At 45.1% G+C, this 24,278-nt stretch overlaps 1 protein-coding gene across 9 annotated transcripts in view; it reads left to right on the plus strand.

Moving 5' to 3' along the window:
* RIMBP2 (RIMS binding protein 2) overlaps positions 1-24,001 on the plus strand; it is an 85,553-nt gene extending 61,552 nt beyond the window's left edge. For 2 of the 9 annotated variants that reach the window (XM_087913455.1, XM_026716215.2), the window contains 12 exons: positions 1,311-1,462; positions 3,174-3,632; positions 5,077-5,226; positions 6,027-6,185; positions 8,057-8,770; positions 10,764-10,881; positions 13,807-13,988; positions 15,747-15,915; positions 17,082-17,185; positions 17,894-17,965; positions 20,688-20,822; positions 21,487-23,458. In XM_087913455.1, coding sequence (XP_087769581.1) covers positions 1,311-1,462; positions 3,174-3,632; positions 5,077-5,226; positions 6,027-6,185; positions 8,057-8,770; positions 10,764-10,881; positions 13,807-13,988; positions 15,747-15,915; positions 17,082-17,185; positions 17,894-17,965; positions 20,688-20,822; positions 21,487-21,513 — 2,441 coding nt within the window. In that variant the 3' untranslated portion in view covers positions 21,514-23,458. Of the gene's footprint in view, positions 1-1,310; positions 1,463-3,173; positions 3,642-5,076; positions 5,227-6,026; positions 6,186-8,056; positions 8,771-10,763; positions 10,882-13,806; positions 13,989-15,746; positions 15,916-17,081; positions 17,186-17,893; positions 17,966-20,687; positions 20,823-21,486 lie in introns of all 9 variants that reach the window. The other 7 variants (XM_087913458.1, XM_026716217.2, XM_087913459.1 and 4 more) reach the window with 6 other exon arrangements.
* Positions 24,002-24,278: the final 277 nt, after the last annotated feature.

Here is a 24,278-nt window from a genome sequence, read left to right on the forward strand (position 1 = left end):
TTATTTAAAGAGCAAGGCTGCGCTCACAATGCAAGCTTTTTTTAAAAATTTTCCAAAGGACTAGGATTCTCCACAGTAGAGTAGGATGGAATAACAAGAGTTGGAAGGGACCTCGGAGGTCTTCTAGTCCAACCCCTGTTTAGGCAGAGGAAACCCTACACCACTTCAGACAAATGAAGTTATCCAATCTCTTCTTAAAAACTTTCAGTATTGGAGCATCCACAATTTCTGGAGGCAATTTGTTCCACTGATTAATTGTTTTAACTGTCCGGGAATTTCTTCTTATTTCTAGATTATTTCTCCTGCCTTCAGATGCTTGGGAGAATAATTTGACCCCTTCTTCTTTGTGGCAGCCTCTGAGAAATCAGAATATTGCTATCATGTCATTCCTAGTAGATCAAGCCTGTCTTGGCTTTGGGGATGGATAATATATTTGTGAATGCAGGGGGCTCCCTTGGGAAGGCCACCCCACAATTATTTAACTGAAAACGGAGCTTGGTCTCTTCAGTGGATGGGTAGGAAATTTTTTGGCTGACTTCCTGCAAAGCCAAAGGAGAAACTACCAGATGCATTCTCATCACGCACCAGGCTTGGTTAGAGGTTTTGTGGTTTTAGTGGTTTGTGAGAAGGCTGTTAGCTGATTAGTCCAAGATATTATAGGATCAGCGTGGTGTAGTTTTTACAATGGTGTATTAGAGTTGGTTGAATGCAGCAGGGAAGAACCCGAGGGTTTGGGAGAAGAAGCAGTGAGGTCAAGGTAAAAGATCTAATGGATGCATTTGTACCACCAAGTGTTTGGTTTGCTGGGAAGAGGAGGAGGAGGAGGAGGAGGAGGAGGAGGAGGAGGAGGAGGAGGAGGAGGAGGAGGGGAACAGGAGGAGAAAGGGATAAGCAGGAGAGGAGCAAGAGTAGGAGGAGGGGAGTAGGAGAGGAGGAGGAGAAGGAGGAAGAGGAGGAGGAGGGTAGAAGGAGGAGGAGGAGGAGGAGGAGGAGAAGAACAGGAGATGAGGAGGAGGAGGAGAAGATATTAGAGGATTTCTATGAATCCAGGAGATTAGGAGAGGAAACGATACACTGTAAGGTCAAGGTAAAGACCTAGCAGATATAGAGTACCACCAAGAATTTGGTTTGTTAGCAAGAAGAAAAAGCTATAAGATAATTCATGATTTTTCTTATCCCGCGGATGTAGGAGAGGAAGTGAGATATTAGATTTAAAAGGAAAACCTAATTTGTTCCCCCAAGAATTTTGATTCATTAGCAAGAGGAAGAGAAACAAGAAGCTGTAAGATATTTCTTGTGTTCCATTCCAGGTCCTCCAGCTCCCCCTCAAGACATCCGAATTCAAGTTGGTCCAACACCAGGAACTATCCTGGTTTCTTGGAAGCCACCAGTCCTCACCGCTGCAGGGACCTCCAACGGAGCCCATGTGACTGGCTATGGTATTTATGCAAAAGGTCAAAGGGTAGGTCTCTACTTAGAGAAACCTTACATTGTTGGGGTTTTTAAAAATAATAATAATAATAATCCAAGGACGACAGCCAAATTTGCTAAAGGGGCAGAGGTTTAGGATCATCATAAAAAGAGATGAAGGGATCTTGGTCTATATACCAAACAAATGACCCATTGGGATCCCCATGTGATCACCCAGGCATGGCACAGAGGAAACACAGGCAGCTGGCCCTTCAAACTGCCCCTTTATTGCTCCAAATTTTCCCAAATGCTCCCACATTTCCCGCACGTATCAGAGCAAAGGGGCTGTCAGGATTCCGGCAGTTGCCCGAATTAAACCATGAGCCTCGAGCCAAGCTTCAAAAACTTCGAAGAATTTAATAGAAGCGAACATGTTGGCATGACCTGTGTGAAGGCAATTCTGAGACACATAATTCACTGTCACCCTTGACCCTGGTTTCCCCTCCCCCATCCGGGTATATCATAATTCATATTCTCCAACGAAACACGTCCATAGCCAAGAGTCATCAATCACATTCTCCAATTAGAGATTTGTGGGGCAGAAATTGTGGTAGTTTAGTTATAATCTTTGCAAGATAAGAACGGAATGCACTTTCAGTTCCAAACTGCTGGACCGCTCTTTCAAATTTCTCACCTCCCCCTTCTGTTCATGGCAACTCTAAAACAAGCATAGAAATGTTTTATGAGTTGACAGTGATCTCTCTCTCTCTCTTACACACACACACACAGACACACACACACACACACCTCTAGCAGCCTCTGGCTGCAAGTCGTCCAGCACAACGCTGTGAGCACAACGGCTGCAACGAAATCCAGCAGGGCAAATCAAGGAGTCCAGGAAGCAAAGGAGAAAGGCAATTCATCCGGAAAGCCAGAAAGAATTCAAGGAATCCAGGAAAGTTCAGCTGTCGGCAACGACGCTCAACGCTCCATGAATTCAGCCTTTATTCCCGAGAAATGCCCCTCCCCACAGCATCTCCTTAAGTCTCAGTCCCCAGGTGTACCTTGTGAAGAGGGGTGGGGTGCTCTCCTCCTGAGTAGTCAGGTCAGTCAGTCTGTGCTGTTCTCGCCTTCTCTCCACTCTCCATGCTCAGGGATCAGGAGGGGGCGGTCCTTGCTCATCACCTGAGCTCTGTCTCACATGTTCACTGCTTAACCTCAGCTGGTCATCCTGCCCCCCCCCATTCCTCCCTGCCTACAAGCTGTCCCAATCCTGAAAGGCCCTGGCCTGACTGGGCCTGATCCTCCCCATTCTGTTCCAAAGGCAGTGAAGCCACCCGCTCGATCGCCATCAGCTCCGGTTCCAGCTCGTCTTCCCCTGCAGGTTCAGACTCTGAAAGGGGCATGACATCCCATATCAAAACAACTTACCTTGTGTGCAGCCAGAATCTGAAAATAACATTTAACATCCTCCTCCTCCTCCTCCCTTCTAGCATTGATGATATTACCTTGTTGGGTAATGAAACATCTGTAAGAAAACAACCGACCTCAGAGAGCACCAAGGACCCCACAGCCCTCCTCCTTCTCTTTGCAAACCCCACTCCCTTCTAGCACTGACAATGTTATCTCTTTGGGTGGCTAAACGCCTGCAAGAAAAACCCCAAACTCAGAGAGTACTAAGGACCCCTTCATTTCCACCCCTGAGCTACGAATATTCTCTTTTACCGTTCCTAAAGTATTTGCATCTGTCCCTGCATTTTCAGGTGGCCGAAGTGATGTTTCCAACCGCTGAGAACAGCACCGTGGCGCTAAACAAAATCCAGAGCCTGGATGCCAGAGAAGTCCTTGTCCGGACCCAGTCCGCCCAAGGGGAGTCCATGGACTCGTTGAGTGCTCCCATCCCACCTGACTTACTGGTGCCTCCTCACCCTCAGCCAGCTCCCAAATCTAAGCCATTATCAAGTGCCAGTATCCCAGATACCAAAGAGGAACACTTGTGTCCCCACGGGAAAAGGGACGACGCCTGGGAACAGACCCGCATGGCCTCCCCCATCCACGGACACACCCTGGAGCCTCCCAACTTCCACAGCCCGCTTCACGGGCGGCGGTCGCCCTCGCCCAACCGGATCCTTCCGCAACCACAGGGCACCCCTGTCCCGAACACCGTCGCCAAGGCCATGGCACGAGAGGCCGCTCAGAGGGTGGCAGCCGAAAGCAACCGGGTGAGCAGAGTTGCGGCTTCTGGCCACCACGAGGCAACTTTTCCCAAGTCTAGTTTGGGCTGCATGCCGGGTTTCGTTCACGGGAATAGGTTCGAGAGTCAGTTTACCTCAGAGTTGGTATTCAGCCGGTTCTGACCGGTTGTAGAGAACCGGTAGCAGAAATTTTGAGTAGTTCGGAAAACCGGCAAATATCGCCTCTGACTGGCCCTGCTCCCATTTCTTCTCTGCCTCCCATTGAGTCCCAGCTGATCGGCTGGGTCTCCTTTGAATGCCCTGCGCAGGAGAACAGAGCAGGAAAGCAGGTTAGTGGGGCGGGGAGGGAATGGGGATTTTGCAGTAACCTTCCCCTGCCACACCCACCAAGCCACACCCACAGAACCAATAGTAAAAATAATTGGATCCCACCACTGCTTTACCTCCACTGACAGGCCAGGGTTTTTTTTGAGGGGGAGGGAAAAAAGTGGGGGTTGGAGGAACGGGAAGGGTTAGCAAAGAGGGGTGAATGCTAATTGGGGGAACCTTGAAGTCTTATTTTACTTTATTTATTTATTTGATTTGTCAATCGCTTACAAGATGATAGGTATAAGCTCTGCTGGCTGGAGAATTCTGGGAGTTGAAGTCCACAAGTCTTAAAAGTTGCCAAATTTGAAGACCTCTGCTTTAGGGGAACCCCCCACTTTCCACCCCAAGAGTGATCCTTAGGGCACCCCCAAGTCTGCTGTTGTTAATTGCACCTTTGTGCAGGGATGGTGCTCTAGAGTAGGATTTTCAAGTTTTAGCAACTTCAGATGCATGGACTTCACCTCCCAGAATTTTGTATGCTAGCTGGGGAATTCTGGGATATTGACGTCCACAAGTCTTTTTCTTTTAAATTAAGCTTTATTAATTCTTTTACATTTTGAAAAGAAAAAAAATAACCATAACATTAACAGTACTGTAACATTCATTTTATACATCTCTATCTCTTGTGTGTTATACCTTGATATACATTGTTGTGCGATTATATTCATTTATCTGTCATCCACTTATTTTAACTTTCATTGTTTTCTATTTGTCTAATTTCCAGCCAATCATACCACATACCCAAAATTTTATAATATTCCGAATCTTCTTTGGCCTTTAGTTCTAGGGTCAATTTGTCCATTTCGGCACATGACAACATTTTTTTGAATTAGCAGTTCGTCAGGGGGGGATGTTCTTAATGTTTCCAACATTGTGCATAAGGTAACCTAGCCACCGTTAATATGTGTAATACAAAGTACTTAATCTTTTTATCATGGTTCTTTTAAAACATTCCTAGCATAAATAATTCCGGTTCAAATTCTATTTGTTCTTTGACAATTTCTTCTATAAGTCCAAAAGTCTTAAAGTTGCCAAGTTTGGGGACCCCTGCCCTAGAGAGAGTCACGTTTCTCATTCTCTCTTCTCTTCTGGGGCCTCGCAGATGGAGAGGAGGCCTGCGTTTCCAGAGAGGAGCAACGCACTGCAGTACACCAACTCAGATGAGGAAGAAGACGGCTACGACTCGCCTAGGGTCAAGCGAAGAGGTGCTTCGGTAGACGAGTTTTTGAAGGGCTCCGAGCTTGGGAAGCAGGTAACGGGCATCTCTTTGGCAATGGGAACAGGAGAGGTAACGGTAATGGTTCCCCTGGCATATAATACGTGCTAGTCATTTCTGGCTCTAGGGGGCGGTGCTCATCTCCATTGCAAAGCCGAAGAGCCAGCGCTGTCCGAAGATGTCTCCGTGGTCATGTGACTGGCATGACTAAATGCCGAAGGCGCACTTTGCCTTCCCACCAAAGTGATCCCTATGTTTCTACTTGCTCTTTTACATGCTTTCGAACTGCTAGGTTGGCAGAAGCTGGGACGTGGAACAGGAGCTCACTCCGTTACGCGGCGCTAGGGATTCGAACCGCTGAACTGCTGACACTTTCTGATTGAAAAACTCAGCATCTTAGCCACTGAGTCCCTCTACAAAGCCATAATTCCTTAAGAAAGATGCTTTGGAGGTTCACCATCTCTTTCCTCTTCCATCTGTTTTCAAGAAAGAGGGAGAAGGTTTACCCAAAAGATCTTGACCAACTTGAACAAGGGGTCCCATCCAACAAAAATGAATTTCACTGACATTTAGGCAGGAAAAATCTAAAGGTATAAGTTCAGATTAGGTGAGACCTGGCTCAAAAACAGCGAGAATAACTTAATGGAACATCTCGGCCTTCAGAAGTTGGAGTGGAGTGGAGTGGAATTCTTTATTGGCCAAGTGTGATTGGACACACAAGGAATTTGTCTTTGGAGCAAATGCTCTCAGTGTACATAAAAGGAAAGATACATTTGTCAAGAGTCCCTCATCACCCTATGGTTCTGTGTTCCCTCTCTCCCTCCCCTCTCTCACAGCCCCACTATTGCCACGGGGAGGAATATCACACAGAAAGCAGCCGAGGTTCTGATTTGTCCGACATTATGGAAGAAGATGAAGAAGACTTATACTCGGAGATGCAGCTGGAAGATGGCGGGAGGAGACGAGTGAGCGTAACCTCACATAACACCCTGAAGGTATAAAGACACGATGACCCAAAGGCGCTTTTTTTTTTTCAAGAGGCCACTGGACCTGTTTTGTTTTCCCTTGAAGACATCTCACTTCTCATCCAAGAAGCTTCTTCAGTTGCCTCTTGAAAAAAAGCACCTTTAGGACAACCATGACATGGATGGCTGAGAATCTCCAGACAGGGTGAACCCAGTTTGAAATGACTGTGGTCCACAAGCCATGATTTATAGACTAGTTATCGATTTGTGGTTGGTGTCTGCCCTGAGGCATGATTGGCAAACCCTAGCGGTTTAAGTGTTGAGTTGGTTGCGTTAACCAGTCCTTATTGTACACAAAGAGATGTTCCAAATCTAGTTTGAGATGTACTACGGTTTTCCTCCGGTGCAGTTCTGGTGCAAGAGAGAAAGAAAGGAACGGTTGTGTGAATGGAGTATAAATTGGGGGTATCAAAAGATCTAGATAAGATGAGAGTCTAGGTAAGCAACGCATGGCCCTCTGGAAATTTTTGGAGACTTCAAGAGAGGAAAAATTCCCACCGTGTCTCTTAAGCTTGGATTTTGCCATTGGGACCTAGACTATGGACATCTTCTTCAAACATCTGTGAACTTTCCCATGGGGTCTAGGTGGCTTTTTTCTGGCTTTTAGTAGACAAAATACAGCGTGCTGTCTTTGAAAACCGAGGTGGCCAAAGTTGCAATTCAAATGTTGAAATCTTGAATCCTTCCACCAAATGGAAAGGCTTAAGGTTAGGAACAAGGGATTTTCTGAAAAGCAAAGTGGGGGAGGGGCATAGCTTTAGAAAAAGAGCTTCCCTTCAGCCTTGGAGTTCTCTGCGGCATCACATTTCCTGCTGTTTTTCTTCTAAAATGGGTCCTCTCCCATCCAGCAGCAGGTATCATGGTTTTCTTTCTTTTTTCTTTTTCTTTTCCTCCTTTCAAAAGTAGGTGTCATTGTTTTGATCTCTTTAGGAAAATCTAGGATTATTTTTAGGAACTTGTTACGGTCTAAACAGTTAAAAAAACAAAAACAAACCACTATTAATAGGATTGGAGCATTTCTGGTGGATCTGGGGCGGCTTCCCCACCATTGGAGGAGAAGGACGATCTTCAGAGAGTCACACCCGCTAAAGGAAAAACAAAAACTAGTTCTTTTAATCAATAGCGAAGAGATTTTGTACTGAATAGAGACAGGATACTAACACCGAGCGAGAGAAGGGTTAAGTTCCAGTGGTAGCCGATTCAGAGATGAGATTTTCTATGTAGGGTCAACTACTCATATTCTGTATGCCTTGTCAGGTTCTTCTTTTGACATGCCTGCTAAAGTTGACATCTCGCCCGATAGACCACGCTAGGACAGCTGTTCTAATCATCTGTTTTATTTTCACAGATTCCCATTCAAAGCATGACATAGTTCTTCACTTGAATAAGAGCCGCATGCTTTCAGCTCACCATTGCTGTACAACTAATTCTGTCTTTATTTTTTCCCTTCCTTTCCTTTCCTTCCTCTCCTTTCCTTCCATTCCCTTCCTTATCCCCATCCTCCTTTCCTTTTTTCCTTTCCTTTCCCCCTTTCCTTCCTCCCCTTCCCTTCCTTATCCCCATCCCCATCCTCCTTTCCTTTCCCTTCCCTTCTCTTCTGTTCTCTATTCATCCCTTCCCTTTCTTTTCCTTCCCAATTCATTCATCTCCTCTCCTCTCCTCCCCTCCCCTTCCCTCCTCTCCCTCTTTTTAAAAATTGCACACTTTGTTCTCCTTGCCTTTCTTCCTTCTTTCTTTCTTTCTTTCTTTCTTTCTTTCTTTCTTTCTTTCTTTCTTTCTTTCTTTCTTTCTTTCTTTTCTTTTCTTTTCTTTTCTTTCTTTCTCGGTGGTGACTCTTAAAGGAATGCTATCATCCTAAAGCCACGGAAACAGCTTCCCAGGAGCCTCCCAATTTTGCCCGCCACCGTAAGACACTGTTCAGTATCCCTGAAGTGGCGGAAGAGGAGGGCGATCACCCCGAACGTTTCCACAAGCAGGGATTATGGAGAACCCGCCAGGCCCCAAACGCCCTAGCTAGAGAGAGTAGATCGACCAAGGCTTCCAGCCAAGACCATCCCATCTCCTGGCACCCCACCACCAAGTCGCGGAGTTTGGAGGACACCGAAGAACGAGGTTGTGGTCGATCCAGCAGGTCTTCCACCCGAAGCCCAGATAGTGGTTTGGACTGTGGCAGCGAAGAAGAAGAATCACGTTTTAATTTCCCCCCGGTGCATGAGACCCTCGCTGCTCGTATGTCCTCCGCCTGTGGTCAAGAGGAGGACAGCTCTTCTTCGTCTTTACGGCCGCTCCTGGCCCGCCGGAAGACCTTAGTCCGGCAGAGTAGCGTTGAAGAAGATTTTGGAGACCCCATCCAGCTCTTTGTGGATTCTCCAAACCAGGAAGACCTTTCAGCTTGTTACAAGAGGAAGCCAGAACATCAGAAAAGTTCTGGAGCAGAACGTTCCAGCCATGAAGATGCTGGGGGAGGTTGGAGTAGCCCCTTGATAGAGAATGAAACGAGACTAACTTCTCTTCCGCTTTCAAAGCAACCCTACCGAATGTCCGAAGCCCCACCGGTGTGTTGCAATCCAAGCTTCCTTCTTCTAACATCTGCCTGCCAAATCACTTCCTTTATTTTCAAACAAAAAAAAATCTCTTTTATTTCTCTCTTTCCGTTTTGAGTTCTTCTCTTCCCATATTGCACGTGACACTTTCTTTCTTTCTTCCTTCCTTTCTTTTTCCCATTTTTGTTTCCTTCTCCGCCTCCCAATCATTCGTTTGCCATCTTAATTTGCATTGCTTCATCGGCCTCCGAACGCTATCCCTTCGGTTTCGTTTTTCCTTCTTTCTTTTAATTTTGTGCCTTGCTTTAAAATAAAATAAAATAAAATAAAATAAAATGAGATTAAATTGCTTGTCGGTCCATTATGATTTCATTGTTCCCCCCACAAGGCCACGAATAAATATATAAATAAATAAATAAAATTTTTTTAAAACACCTGCCTCTTTTTCCCCCTTCTCTTTTCTTTAAAAGGACAACTGAAACGATGTTTTAATTAAGGGTTAGCTGAACTGCCATTGTCCTGACATTTGGGGTCGCTCTTTGATTTTATTTCTCGTGTTTTCCCTTCTTTATATCTGTGCTCTCGATTTTGAGCTCGCTCGGTAGAATAGAACCATGTATAATTTGATGCACACCTTCAGCAACAACAACGAAATACACACAACCAAACAATGAATGCATTTCCATCCCCTCCTCCCTTCTTCCGTTCAATGTCTGCTTTCAATAGTTTTTATCTTTTATTTTATTTTTAGTTTCGTTCATTTTTAACCTCATTCCAGATTTTCAAGGATGAAACATTCTCGCCAATCCTTGGGGAGCTCCAGCGTCTTTAATGGACCATATGCTTCTTTCTATTCCTACTTTATTTTTCCATTCCTGCTTGTTTCTTTTTTTTTTCTTTTGAACAAAATCAGAAATCACCTCTTCTTGCCTTTGAAGTTGCAAACTCCTAACTCTCTCATCCTGCAGGAAGACCCATCATCCACTCTCCTAGGTTTTAGCCTTTTTTTTTCAAGGCAACGGAAAGACTTGGAACCCTTTGAGACATAGATGGATGTTGTGTCTTACTTAAGGAATGTGATTCTCTCCCGTTGATCCGGATCATGGTTTGCTCCTGGTGTAGCAAACTAGAGATGCTCCAAACATTCCACTCTGCATGATAAGGAGATCCAACAGTCCATTATTCCGAATGCATGGAATGCTTTCTTCTTTTCCAAAATTGTCCATCGACCAAATTGATTTGTTTCTGTTTTCCGCACCGATGGTTGGTTATTTGCAAAGCCATTCTCCTGAAGGTCCTTGAGAGAATTTGAAAGCCTCTTTCACCATTTTTTTTTTTTAAAGTTGGGCAGGTGGCAGGAAAGTAACAGATAAGAGGAAAGAGGTTGTAGGTGTCTAGGCAAATATTCTGCACATATTCTGCAAAGGATGGCAAATATTCTGCAAATAGGACAGGCTAAACTCGCTGAAAAAGCCGATAAACCTACCAGCTCATCCAGATTTTCGTAGTTCCAAGGAACAGCCACATTCTCAACAAAGAGGAGGCCAAAAGACGCAACCACAAAGGCAAAAGAAAACGTTTAATTCTCCTTTTGTTTGTTTGTTTGTTTGAATGTGCGACTGTTGTCTGCCAAATATGTGCCATATCCGGATGGCAATTTTTCCGTCTCTCCGTCTGTCTGCCTCTCTTTCTCTCTTTCTCTCTCTCTCTCTCTCTCTCTCTGTGATTTTCTTTCTCAGGTTTAATGGCATCTGTTCTCTCCCCTCCCCCCTTTCTTTCTTCCTTTTCTTTTTCAGCTAACCTTTCAGTTAAAAAAGAAAAGTTTAGTTGCCTTTAGAACGTACGTTTTTTGGAGAACGATTCATTTGATTTTTCTTCCACGCAATTGTGTATTCTCCCTTGTTGCCTTTCACACCTTCTACGGGGCAGTTGGGTAGCTTTTAAACATCTTTTTCTCCCTCCCCCATTCTCTCTTCTTTTATTTTCTATTGGTGTGGACCTTCAGCTCTTAAGTAAACCCATGTCATCCAGGAGGCCGGATCGAGGGGAGCATCCAGATCGAAGATTATCTCACGGCACTTCTGGTCCTCAAAGATCACGTCCCATTCTGGTCCCTTCTATGGGTGAGTTGGCGATGATGCCTCCGTGTGCTTGGTTGGGGGGTTACTGAGTTTAGAGGAGGAGGTTGACTTTGAAGACCTGCTTTGATGCAATGGAAGGGAACAAGTGTTTTTCCAGTGAAACCGGTCTATCCGGGCGACCTGGTCTGCCCAAATACGGGATGAAGCATACTGTTCTGACCCAGCCTTAGCGAAACCAAGAAACAGACTCCTTGTCCCTAAATTCCCCTCTTTATTTAGTTACTGTGAATTCATGGCATTCAACACAGAAAAGTCCAGGCAATAATCCTCCCAAAGGTTAATTGCAAAGAACAGACCTTATCAGTCCTGGGATATTGCCAGGCCGAGAGCTTCCAGTCACAAAGCTGTAAATTAATTCTTAGCAAGGAGTGTTTGTGAGGCACGAACTCTGATAAGCAAATCTTTCAAAAGAAATATGAACTATGTGTATCGTGCAACCACCACTCCCCTTTTGCTTCTATTTATTACCCAGGGAGGGGCCATTCAGCATCCCCTTGTGCCTTTCTTCCTAAGTCGACCCCTGTTCCACAGTTGTTCTCCTCTCCCGACAGCTCTGTGCATACGCGCATTGGGAACAGGCTCCAGCTGTTCTTCTTCTTCGCTTATCTCTGACTCTGAAGGCAGATATCAGATGGCCCTGGCTCTATATCTGCTTCTGACGCAGAGCATCCATCAGAGCCTTCCCCTGACTCCAGGACTGGCCCAAGTTCCTCCCCAACTTCCTCATCATCCGAGTCTGGCGCCAGCTCCACTGGCAGCTGGCAGGCCACAACATATACTGCTTCCGCTTTCACCTTTCAGCCCCAATCCAAGAGCTTTTGCAGGCAGTCACTTTCGCAGCAAACTATTTTTTGTGTTGAATTTATAATTTACCGACAAAGATATATATATATATATATTTTAAAAATAGTTTATTTATTGAAGCCTATAAACAAGAATCTGGTCAACTAACATATTAAAGGTAACAATTGCAAAGAAGGAAGGCAAGCTGGGAAATTTTTTTTTTGCTGTGACCAATTTTTATAACTTCATTAACACGGGACTTGCAATAGTTACCGTACACAATTTGAGCAAGCACATCGACTTCGTTCACCCTTGCTTACCTCAAGGGTCAGCTGACACTTCTCCCTTGTGCAAAGTCTCATAATTAGAAATGACTTTAAATAGTTCAAACTTCACACAATTCACACCTTTTGTGTGTGTGCGTGTGATTTTAAATAGCCGCCTTATTTTTAACAGTTCCGTAGATGGAGAGTCCAGGAAGGAATATGGCTGGTGCGGACGAGTGACAATCGTATTCACTTCTTGTTAAACGAAAGAACCAAACAGGCCTGAACACAAGATGAACTGATGTGAGGTTTAAAGGAAAACAACCACAATTGGGACCAAGAAATTGGTCATTAAGCAGTGTGGAGGTTAAATAGGCACCATAGGACTTCCCCCTGGTTTTACGACCTCTTTGGCCACAGTCATTAAGTGAATCACCGTGGCTGCAACTTGCTACCTTTCCTGCAAGCTTTCCCATTAACTTTGATTGTTGGAAGCAGCTGGGAACGGTGGTGATATTCTACCAGTCCGGACCAGTTCAAGCAAATCAGTCATAAAAAAACAGCTACCAGTTCGGCCAAAGTGGTATTTCTTTTTTTTTTTCCTCCCGACAATCAGCTGTTCCGATGATCAGCTGTGCTGGGATCCCCCTCGTTGTGTCTTACTGCTCTGCCCAGGAGGCTTCCCTGAGTCCCAGGAGGCAAAAATAAAAAATAAAAATGGAGCGCTGGGGGTGGAATGCTGCGAAAAAAGAAGCCGTGCCCACTTAGCCATGCCCACAGAACCGGTAATAAAAATATTCGCATCGAAGTTCTCAAATGGCGATCCCGTAACTCCAGCAGGCTGCAACCATTGTAAATGTGAGCTGGTTCCCAAGTGCCTGGATTGTGATCATGTGACAGCGGGGAACGTTGTGACAGTCAAAGGTTGCTTTTTTCAGTGCCATCATAACTTCAAACAATCCCTCCCTGCCTTCGTTCTCACCTGCCTGCTCACCTGCCTGCTTACCTGCCTGCCTGCCTGCCTTCCTTCCTAGGAAAATGTGTATCTATGACTGGGGGCAGTGCTGGCCAGGACATCTGATCACTTGGAACTATGCCATTAGCAGGCTGGCTGATGTGGTTTTGTTTCAACTTCAAGCAAGGAACAAGTTAGGATCAAAATCCACATGCAGTTCTGCAGTGCCATCTAGTGGCCGACCGCGGCATTTATTGTATTGCAACGCTAGTTTGGAGGGAAGAAAGCACACCGGGTGCTGGGGGATTGTGGGATTTGAAGCCCACATATCTTTTAAGCCGCTGAGTTTGAGGAACATTGTTCTAAACGACTGGATATAAATGCACAATTGCCAAGCACCTAAATTATGATCACACGAACGTGCAGATGTTACGACAGTAGTAAGTGCGAGGACCTAACTTGAGTCACTAAACATACGGTTGTCAGGTTAACTTATAACAGTTCATTTAGTGACCATTCAACTTTACCATGGCACTGAAAAAAGGACTTACGACTGTTTTTCACAGTGACGACCTTTGCAGCATTCCCATGGCCACTGGTTCATTGTTACGACCGTTGCAGAGTCCCGGGGTCACTGGATCACCTTTTGTGACCTTCCAACGTGCAAAGCCAGATTCACTTAACAACTGGATTTCTAATTTATCAACTGCGGTGATTCGCTTAACAACCGAGGCAAGAAAAGTCATAAAACGGGGGGCAAAAAAACCCTCACTCAAGCAGTGTCTCACTTAACAACAGAAATTGGGGCCTCTGTGGCAGTCATAAGTCGAGGACTACCTGTACTCCCAATGGCTCTTACCTCCATATAACCAATTTGCTGGTCCAATCTTTCTGCTTTCCCAGATGGGTACAGTAGCCGCGACCGCCTGTCTCCAGAGATCTACGAAGAATCAGAAACTGACCCTGGAGCAGAAGAGATGACAACACGGATCTTTGTCGCCCTCTTTGATTATGACCCACTGACCATGTCTCCAAACCCTGATGCAACCGAAGAACTTCCCTTTAAAGAAGGGCAAATTATCAAGGTAGGGCTGATTTACAGATTAACGGACTTGGAAGGGACCTTGTAGGTCATCTAGTCCAACCCCCCACCCACCCAAGCAGGAGACCCTACCCCATTTCTGACAGATGGCAGTCCTGTCTCTTCTTGAAAGCCTCCAGTGATGAAGCTCCCACAACTTCTGAAGGCAACTTCTGTTCCATGGGTTGATTGTTCTCACTGTCAGAAAGTTTCTCCTTATTTCCAGGTTGAATCCTTCCTGGATCAGTTTCCATCTGTTATTCCTTTTCTGGCCTTTGGGTGCCTTGGAAAATAGCTTAACCCCCTTCCTCCTCTCTGTGGCAGCCCCTCAAATATTGGAAGACTACTATCCTGTCTCCCCTGGTCCTTCTCTTCAATAGACTAGCCATGCTTAGTTCTTGCAACCGTTCTTCGTATGTTTTAGTCTCCAGCCCTTTGATAATCTTAGATAGATTCAGTATAACAGAGTTGGAAGGAACTTTGAAGGTCATCTAGTCCAATCCCCTGCCCAAGCAGGAGACCCTGCACCATTTCTGACAGATGGCTCCAGTGACGAAGCTCCCACAACTTCCAAAGGCAACTTCTGTTCCACTGGTTGGTTGCCCTCACTGCCAGAAAATTCCTCCTTATTTCCAGGTTGAATCTCTCCCCATTCAGTTTCCATCCATTCTTCCTTGACTTTTCTGATTCACGTAACTGTGGCAAGAAAGGTCATAAGATGGGGCAAGACTCCCTTGACTGTCTTGCTTAGCAACGGAAATGTTGGGCTCGATGGTGGTCATAAGTTGAGGACTTACATGATAGATGATAGCTACATTTAATTTTTAATTTAATTTTATTTTTTTGTCGAGCATGTATTCGATAACAGATACAAGTGTAAACATGATTGTGAATACATAATTGGTTGCCTTCTCCCCTCTTTGGAAGAGCTTTAGAGCTCCCGCTGCCTTAAGAAAGTTCAAAACATTCTCAAAGATCCATCTCATCCTGGGAACCCTTTTTTTGAACTGTTACCATCAGGCAGATGGTACAGAATAATAAAAATAAGGACAAATAGGCTGAAAAATAGCTTCTATCCCAGGACAATAACTCTATTGAATTCTACTGCATAGTGCAATATTCATGCAATATCAGCGATTTTCAATACAATGTATAGAATGTGAAGGATGTGTGTTTGTGTTTATTTTCATAGTCATAATGTACACTGAAGATGGTATTTAATTTTGCTGTACGAGGTGCAGTGACAATAAAGTAGTAAACTAAACTAAACATGAAATGGATACGAATAAAAAGGGAGCATTAGGACAGGGACGATAGGCACATTGGTGCGCTTATGCACGCCCCCTACAGACCTCTTGGGAATGGGGTGAGGTCAACAGTAGACAGTCTAAGGTTAAAGGTTTTGGGGGTTTGGGGAAGAAACCACAGAGTCAGGTAGAGTATTCCAGGCATTGACCACTCTGTCGCTGAAGTCGTATTTCTTGCAGTTGAGTTTGGAGCGGTTTACCCCGAGTTTGTATCTATTGTGTGCTCGTGTATTGTTGAGGTTGAAGCTGAAGTAGTCATTGGCAAGTAGGACATCGTAGTAGATAATTTTCTGTACTACGCTTAGGTCGGACCGACGGCGGTGTAGTTCTAGGTTGTCCAAGCCTAAAATTTCAAGCCTGGTGGCATAAGGTATGCATCACGATGAACCTTTGCAAATTCTAACTGGTGGTTCTTTTGATTCTTGTCTGTGTCATGCCTCTTTTCTACGTCTAAGGTTTATGGGGACAAAGATGCCGACGGGTTTTATCGGGGGGAAACTTGTGCGAGGCTGGGCCTTATTCCTTGCAACATGGTTTCCGAAATCCAAGCAGACGACCAAGAAATGATGGACCACCTTCTGAAGCAAGGGTTCCTCCCTCTGAACACCCCAATTGAGAAACTTGGTAAGCATCGGCCTGTGGACATGCATGGAACTGGTGGCCTGACCACCAGTTGTCCTTTGGACAGTTATTTCCACGGTTGGGAAAGGTTCTCCACCTTTGAGATCAGGGCTCCTCTTAGTTGCATTCCCACAGCATCTTTAACTAGGACACTTCATTCTTTGGAAAGCACTAAGATCGTAGACAAGTGGCTTGCTCTGTAATACCACATCAACAATAAAGCAGTAAATAGCATCCATATTGAAGGGCTACAACACTCCCACCAACACTGATAGAGTGAGCTGCTTGTATATAAACGGAGAGCAAACCCTTCTCCTAGCACTGATGATGTTACCTAGTTGGGTCATGAAATGTCAAGGAAACAACCAAGCTCAGAGGACACTGAGGACTACACAGTCCTCTTCCTCCTTCTCCTCTTCCTAGTGATCCTACTACTACTACCGCTCCTCCTTCCCTCCTTCCTCCGTCCCTCCCTCCCTGCTCTCCTCCTCCCTTCTTTCTTCCTTCCCTCCTTCCTTCCTCCCTCCCTCCCTTCCTTCTTCCTCTTCTTCGTCCTCCTTCTCCATTCCACAAACTCCACTCATTTCTAACACTGATAATGTTGCCTAGTTGGGTCATGAAACATCTGCAAGGAAACAACCAAGCTCAGAGGATATCGAGGACCACATGGTCTTCTTCCTCCTCCTGCTCCTACTACTGCTCCTCTTTCCTTCCTCCTTTCCTCTCTCCCTCCGTTTCTTCTTCATTCCTCCTCCTCTTCTCCTCCTCCATTTCACCAACTCCACTCTCTTCTAACAGTGATAATGTTGCCTAGTTGGGTCTTGAAATGTCTGCAAGGAAACAACCAAGCTTAGAGAGCAAGGACACCACAGTCCTCCTCTTCCCCTTCCTCCTCTCCTCTCCTCTCCTCTCCTCTCCTCTCCTCTCCTCTCCTCTCCTCTCCTTCCTTCCTTCCTTCCTTCCTTCCTTCCTCTTCCTCTTTTTCTTCCTCTTCCTCCTCCATTCCACAAACCCCACTCCCTTCTAGCATTGATGACGTTCCCTATTTGGGTAATGAAACATCAGCAAGAAAACAACTAAGCCCACACCACCCAAGGATGCTACAAATTAATGGCCTGTTGTACACTTAAGGACAGTTGCAATCGCTTTCTCTCTTTGGGTTGGAACAGAAAGAAACCGAAGAAGCAGCCGCCTGCCTGGGTCAACCACAAGAAGAATGGTTGCGTTGTATGACTACGACCCAAGAGAAAGCTCTCCTAATGTTGATGTGGAGGTATTGTGGTCATGGACACAAACCCAGAACATTTTGTTTTGTAATTAAACAAAAAAACCCAATGGGAAATGGGGCTACAGCATCCAATTAGGGGACAAAACAGGTGGGTTGAAAATTATGGCGTGGGTTCCGGATCTGTCCAGAAACTTTTTCCTGGACCACTGGCTACTTAGAAGATAGAATCATGGGGCTGGCCTGGAAGGGATCTCGGAGGTCTTCTAGTCCACCTCCCCGCCAGAGGTGGTATTCAGCAGGTTCTGACCAGTTGTGGAGAACCGGTAGCGGAAATTTTGAGTAGTTCGGAGAACCGGCAAAAGCCACCTCTGACTGGCCCCGGCCCTGTCTAATCTCCACCTCCCATTGAGTCCCAGCTGATCGGCTGAGTCTCCTTTGGTTGCCCCGCACAGGAGAACAGAGCTGGAAAGCAGGTCAGTGGGGTGAGGAAGGGAATGGGGATTTTGCAGTATCCTTCCCCTGCCACGCCCACCGAGCCACGCCATTCCCACAGAACCGGTAGTAAAAAAAAATATTGAATCCCACCACTGCTCCCCGTTCAAGGTAGTAGACCTTACGCCATCCCAATCAAATGGTTGTCCGGTCTAATTTTTAAATGTGGGAGGGGGGTCCTCAGAGCAAAAGATTTGAGAAACGCTGGACTAAGAGGTGTGAAAGTAATGGCTTTATTTTTTTTATTAATCGTTTCTGCAGGCTGAGCTCACATTTTGTACCGGCGACATCATTACTGTCTTTGGAGAAATTGATGAAGATGGTTTTTATTATGTAAGTGCTTTATTCATGCTCTTCCCCTGGTTTGTATTAATGGTGGGGGAAAAGCCTTTTGGTTGACAAGCAAGGAACCTGAAGACAGGATGTCACCCAAGATGGATGGTGGGTCAAGAATGAGCTTTAGTGTTGTTAAAATACTAAAACTTAGTGTCCTTCAACTCTTAGCCATAGAGAGAAGAATCTGCTTTACCTTTCAAGGTCGACCTTCCCATAATTGAAACCAGTGCATTGGGGGAACTTCTAAAGCAGCATTTTCCAAGCTTGAGGACCTGAAGATAGGTGGACCTCAACTCCCAGAAGTCCCCAGCCAGCTGTGATTGAGATTGAAGAGCTCCAATAGCCTTGAGGACTTTAAAATAGGGGGACTTCCAGAATTCCCCAGCAGGTCATGATTCAGATTGAGAACCCCAGATTACAGTTTCTCGAGAACTTTAGGACAGGTGGACTTCAACTCCCAGAATTCTCCAGCCAGCCATGATCAAGAAGACCGAGAGTCCTAGATCGATGTGTTTCTCGAGCTTGAGAACTTTGAAAGTTAGGCGGGCAGAAATTGATGGAGTTAAAACCGACCACTTTGATTAAAGAAAAGAACATAAGTACTTTTGTTTCCATATGGAGACAGCTTTCTGAAGTTCGTGCTTGATGTGGAGAAGAATAAAACTTTGACTTTGAGATTTATTGATTTATAGATCTTTATGGAAATGGCTTGTTATTTTATTACAGAACAGCAAAAAGTTGTGATTTGATGTTCACGCCTTATTTTACTGTAACAGAAGCAGTTGGAGGTCAACGCTACTTTTTCTTTCTTTCTTATCTTCCCTCACTTCTCTCCTATTTACTTTTTGTATTTTATATTACTCTATAACTCAACAGAAATGTTAGCTTGGAGAACTTGAAAGTTAGGTGGTCTAAGTCTGCCAGAGCCCACCAGTAGTTGAATTCCACCATTCTGGAAATCTGCCTATCTTGAAGTCACCATGGTTGAGGAACGGTGCCCTAGAGCAGGGGTATCAAACTCGATTTCATTGAGGACCACATCAGGGGTGTGTTTGGCTGGTGGGGGCGGGGAGGGACATGGCCAGGGGTGTGTGGCCAACTCAACATCACTCACATTGTATTGGGGGCACCTGTGGGGGCCAAGTGCTAAGGCATCCCCTTCCTTCCTTCCTTCCTTCCTTCCTTCCTTCCTTCCTTCCTTCCTTCCTTCCATCCATCCATCCATCCATCCATCCATCCATCCATCCTATTTCCTTTCTACTTTCTCCCTCCTTTCAGCTCTCTTGCTTCTTTTCTTTTCTCTCTTTAACTTCCTTCCTTCTTCCTTCCTTTTCTTTTTCCTTCCCTTTTCCTTCTCCTTTCTTCTTCCTTCCCCCTTTTTCCTTATTTTTCCTTCCTTGCTCTCTTCCCATCTTTTTCTTCGTCTTTCCTCTTTCTCTTCCTCCTTCCCTGTCCCTTCTTGCCTGTTCAAAATGCAAACGGGGAAACATTTCTCCTTCGGTTTTGCTTTTTAGTTTGTTTTTTGTTTGTTTTGCTAGCCCTCTGCCAGCGAAAATGGAGCTGGCTCCGTTTTGCTGACAGAGGAACCACTGGTCAGTCCTTCACTGTTTCCAGGGCAGCCCTGCGGGCCAGATTCTAAGTGACCTTGAGTTTGACATCCCTATTCTAGAAGCTCAAGTGATGATGATGAAGCTCCCACAACTTCCAAAGGCAACTGTTCCATGGGTTGATTGCTCTCACTGTCAGAAAATTCCTCCTTATTTCTAGGTTGAACCTCTCCTTGTTCAGTTTCCATCCATTGTTCCTTGTCTGGCCTTCGGGTGGCTTGGAAAATAGCTTGACCCCTTCCCTCCTCTCTGTGGCAGCCCCTCAAATATTGCTATCCTGTCTCCCCTGGTCCTTCTCTTCGCTAGACTAGCCAGGTCCAGTTCCTGCAACTGTTCATCATATATTTTAGTCTCCAGGCCTTTGATCATCTTAGATAGATTCAGATTAACAGAGTTGGAAGGGACCTTGTCGGTCATCTAATCCAATCCCCCCCTCACCCAAGCAGGAGACCCTACACCATTTCTGACAAATTGGCAGTCCAGTCTCTCCTTGAAAGCTTCCAGGGATGACGCTCCCACAACTTCTGAAGGCAACTTCAGTTCCATGGGTTGATTGCTCTCACTGTCAGAAAATTCCTCCTTATTTCTAGGTTGATCAGTTTCATCCATTGTTCCTTGTCTGGCCTTTGGGTTCCTTGGAAAATAGCTTGACCCCTTCCTCCTCTCTGTAGCATCCTCTCAAATATTGGAAGGCTGCTCTCCTGTCTCCCCTGGTTCTTCTCTTCACTGGACTAGCCAGGCCCATTTCCTGTATCGTAAGTTTTAGCCCCCAGTCCCTCAATCATCCTGGTTGCTCTTCTCCGCACTCTTTCTACCATAGCTGTCTAGTCCGTTATCTCAGACAGAACAGAATAAGAATTGGAAGGGACCTTGAAGGTCATCTAATCCACCCCTCCCCCCGCCCACCCAGCAGACCCTATGCCATTTCTGACATATGGCAGTCCAGTCCCTTCTTGAAAGCTTCCAGGGATGAAGCTCCCACAACTTCCCAAGGCAACTTCATTCAGTTCCATCGGTTGATTGTTCTCGCTGTCAGAAAATTCCTCCTTATTTCCAGGGTTGAATCTCTCCTTCTTTGTTCGTTCATTTTTCTTTCCATTTCCATGTTTCAGGGTGAACTGAACAACCAGATGGGTCTCGTTCCTTCAAATTTTCTTGAAGAAGTGCCTGACGATGTAGAAGTCTATTTATCCGACGCGCCCTCGCAGTACCCTCAAGATGCGCCCATACGTACAAAAGCAAAAAGGGTAAGCAAGCATTGAGAGAGAAAAAAAAGAGAATTAAAATAAAAACAAAACGACGCTGTTGTTTTCTCGCTTTGTTCCCCTTGCCAACCATTTCAGATTCTGTTTGGCTTGAACGTGTTTGTGTACATATGTATATGTATATATATAGATAGATAGATAGATCTATTAAGAAATGCATTTTTTTTTTTGAAACCAAGTTTTTAGATCGCTCTGAAGCTGGGAGATTAAAACAAAAACCAAAAAAAACGAAACAGCTCCTCGCTCTAAACCAACTTATTCCTTCCATCAGTGATCGAGCTCATGCTAATTTAGGAGCCACTAATTTTCTATATATAGATATAGATATATTCGTTCCCCTCACCTTGAGCAGTTTATATCTGTAAATTATAGATCTGCTGTAGACCTTTACCTAAGACAGTAGACTTGGGGATGGATGGATGGATGGATGTAAAAGTTCAGGCACTTATTTTGGGCAGGGAGGGGGGAACGTCGCCCCCAAAACTTCAAAATTTCAAAGCGATGTTTTGAGCTGCTGAATGATGCTCCCTTCTGAAGGGTTTCATGTGTGTCGTCTTCTCTCATCCTTGCAGTTTTTTTTTCTCTTATTCTATTTTACGTGTATATATGTTTACTTTATTTCTTTGCTCATCCGCTTGGGAACCAGAAGAAGAGTGTTCATTTCACACCTTAAAAAACGGGCAACATTGCCTTCACGTAAGTGTGCAACTGAAGATACCAGTGGATAACCCCGATTCCTCTAAGTTGGCCTCCTGTAACGCGAGCCACCTTGGGCCCATGACGTGGGCAGAAAAAAAGAAATATGTTTCCAAATTCCTTAGCCCTGGTTCCAGAAAAGCAAGGATTTCCCAATCGGATGCCTTCCAACTATGGGGGACTACAAGTCCCATCCCCTCCAGGAGACCAGCCATTGGACTGCTAGTCTAGCGGCAATAGAAGGCACAAAGTTAGGAATGGAGAATTTCTGATTTATAAAAAAGAAATGCAGAAACGCGCCAGGGCTTAAGGTTCGTTTAACCCACCCAGGGTTTAAAACATTTCTGACTATTTGGAACATATTTCTTACCGGCCTTAATGCTTGTTTGCATAAAGAGTGCTCCCAGTGTTTTGATTCCAAAGAAAAGCTGCGTATTGCATTGTTAGCGAATTGGGGAGAAGGAAAAACAACCCAACATTGTTTGCTGAGCAAGCCAGTTGTGCTAAAACAACCTGGATGGCGGTGGGAAGAGAGGACTTGAGTTCCTTCTTTTAAAAGCACGCTAAATTTCAATAACCGGTGGCCAGTTTGCCTTCAAAGCAGTTCTCCTTGGGTGGTGGTTGCCCATCTGGTCATGGCCGAGTTGAAACTATGTCACTTATGGAAGTGTGCTCCTTTCTCCAACATCTCAGCAGCTCTTTGGTTGACCAATGCAATAAGCTGAAAGGAAAGCGTGCCGCTCAGTTCGGTGGGCAAACACATTAACGCTCCACAGATGGTATCTTCAGGTGTATGTTGGGATTGCGCTGAGAAAAAGGGTCCCTTTTGGCTTCTCCCCTCCCCCATTAGACAAGACCTTGATCGAAGATCAAAGCAAGCTTGGCACCTCCTTGGCTTAACGAACCCACTGAGATGTTCAAACAGACACAACACGAGGGAAGTTGGATGTTCTTAGGAGCTCCATTTTGGTATTTTTTCCCCACCATTTTTCCTCACGGCGTTCTCCTCTTCAATGCCATTGGGCGTGTGGAGAATGCCAGCCAACTCCGAAACGTTCAACCAGAGGTCTCAAAGAGCTTCCTTGGATTGTGATTAAGGTCTGTTTTTATTTGTGGTTTTGTTTGCTTTTCTTTGTTCCTTTCCACCAGTGTGCCATCTTCTCAAAGTATGTCCTGACAGAATGCTAAAAGTTGGCAAAGGCTGGGTGGGGATGGGGTGACGGATTAAGAAACATGGAGGAAAGCAAGAATTGAGCTAGTCTGAATTCTTCGTCACCCCGGATGATTCTTCCCGGAAGTGGGTTAGTCCACATAGACATATGCCACGTGTGAGTCCCCAGATCCCTCCTGAGAAGCGAAGGGATTCGGGCAAAATCCAGATTCCCTCTTTTAAAATAAGTCCTTTTGTGGAGGTTGGTCTTCTAAAATAGGCGGAAGACTTCAGCTGTCTATGCTGCGACTTTTAACATAACATCAAGCCCAATTCAATTTACACAAGTCTTTTGACATAACTCCGGGAAACAGACGGGGTCTGTCACATGGCATAAAAAAGAAAACTAATCCCGCCCCTAAAAGAGGTGTGTGTGTGTGTGTGTTTAATGCAGTGTTTGTCAACTCTGACCACTTTAAGATGGGCGGACTTCAACTCCCAGAATTCTCCAACCCAGCCCTGGTCTAGAACGGTTGTGGGCTGGAGAATTCTGGGCGTGGCAAGCCCACCTGTCTTCAACAGGCCAAGATTGAGAAACCCTGGTTTAATGAATGAAAAAAAAAACAAAAGAAAAAAAAGCTTTCTTGTTGTCCGTGACTACAACCCTTCAGTAAACTTAACAAATATACCTATCAGGTTCCTCCTGAGAACACAGGTTCACCACCAAGGAGATCACCAAGCCCCACAGCCCATCTCCACTCGGGGTCACCTCTCCCAACTATGGGCTCTGGTAGCCCCAGGCGAGGCAGGGAGGTCTCTTCGAGAAAGACGAAGGGTCTCCTTTCCAAAGGGAAGAAACTTCTGAAAAGACTGGGTGCCGTGAAATGAAACTTACAATCATCTGGACATCCTCTTAAAAACCACCAGACTTTCTTTTCCTTTTAACAAAAACAAAAAAACACCCATATGCAGATCGATCTAGAAACGCTTAAAAACTAGGGATTTCAGGACCCACCGACCCCTTTTTATGATGACGATGATTGTCTCCAGAAACTTCTCTCTGGATTGGTCTCGCTCAGCGTGGCAATGATGCTAAAAAGAAAAGCATTTTGCTAGCATGCTTGTTTGTTTTCCTCCCCCAAACAAAAACATTTAGAGAGAAGATGGGATTGAGGAATTTAAACCTTGCAACCAACCCTAAGGGACTTTTGTTTCCTATTTCCACTTTTCCCCCCTCCTCTATTCCCAAGTTCCCTATTTCCACTTCGGTGAAACCCTTACCTGAAAGTGGAAAACAAAGAACCCTAAAAACTTTTTTTTAACAAAAAAGAACCCTGTTTTTTGAGCCCCATGTTTCTTCACCACGTGACACGTCCATGGTCTTGAAACTCCTAGTTTGCCAGAAGCCTTGATGTTTGCCTTATTAAATGCACAATTAGTACTGTCTGAACTCTACAAGCGTAAACTTTCTATGTACTCTGTGTTGAACTATTAACGGTTTCATTATTCACTGAGATGCCCGTCATTTAAAAGGCGATGGGAGTCCCGATTCGTGTCCGGTATTAATTCCTGGGAGTGTGAAAATGTCGTGC

This window comes from Pseudonaja textilis, chromosome 15 (genome assembly GCF_049901715.1).
Source record: "Pseudonaja textilis isolate UNSWEBS1 chromosome 15, rPseTex1.2, whole genome shotgun sequence".
NCBI lineage: Eukaryota > Metazoa > Chordata > Lepidosauria > Squamata > Elapidae > Pseudonaja > Pseudonaja textilis.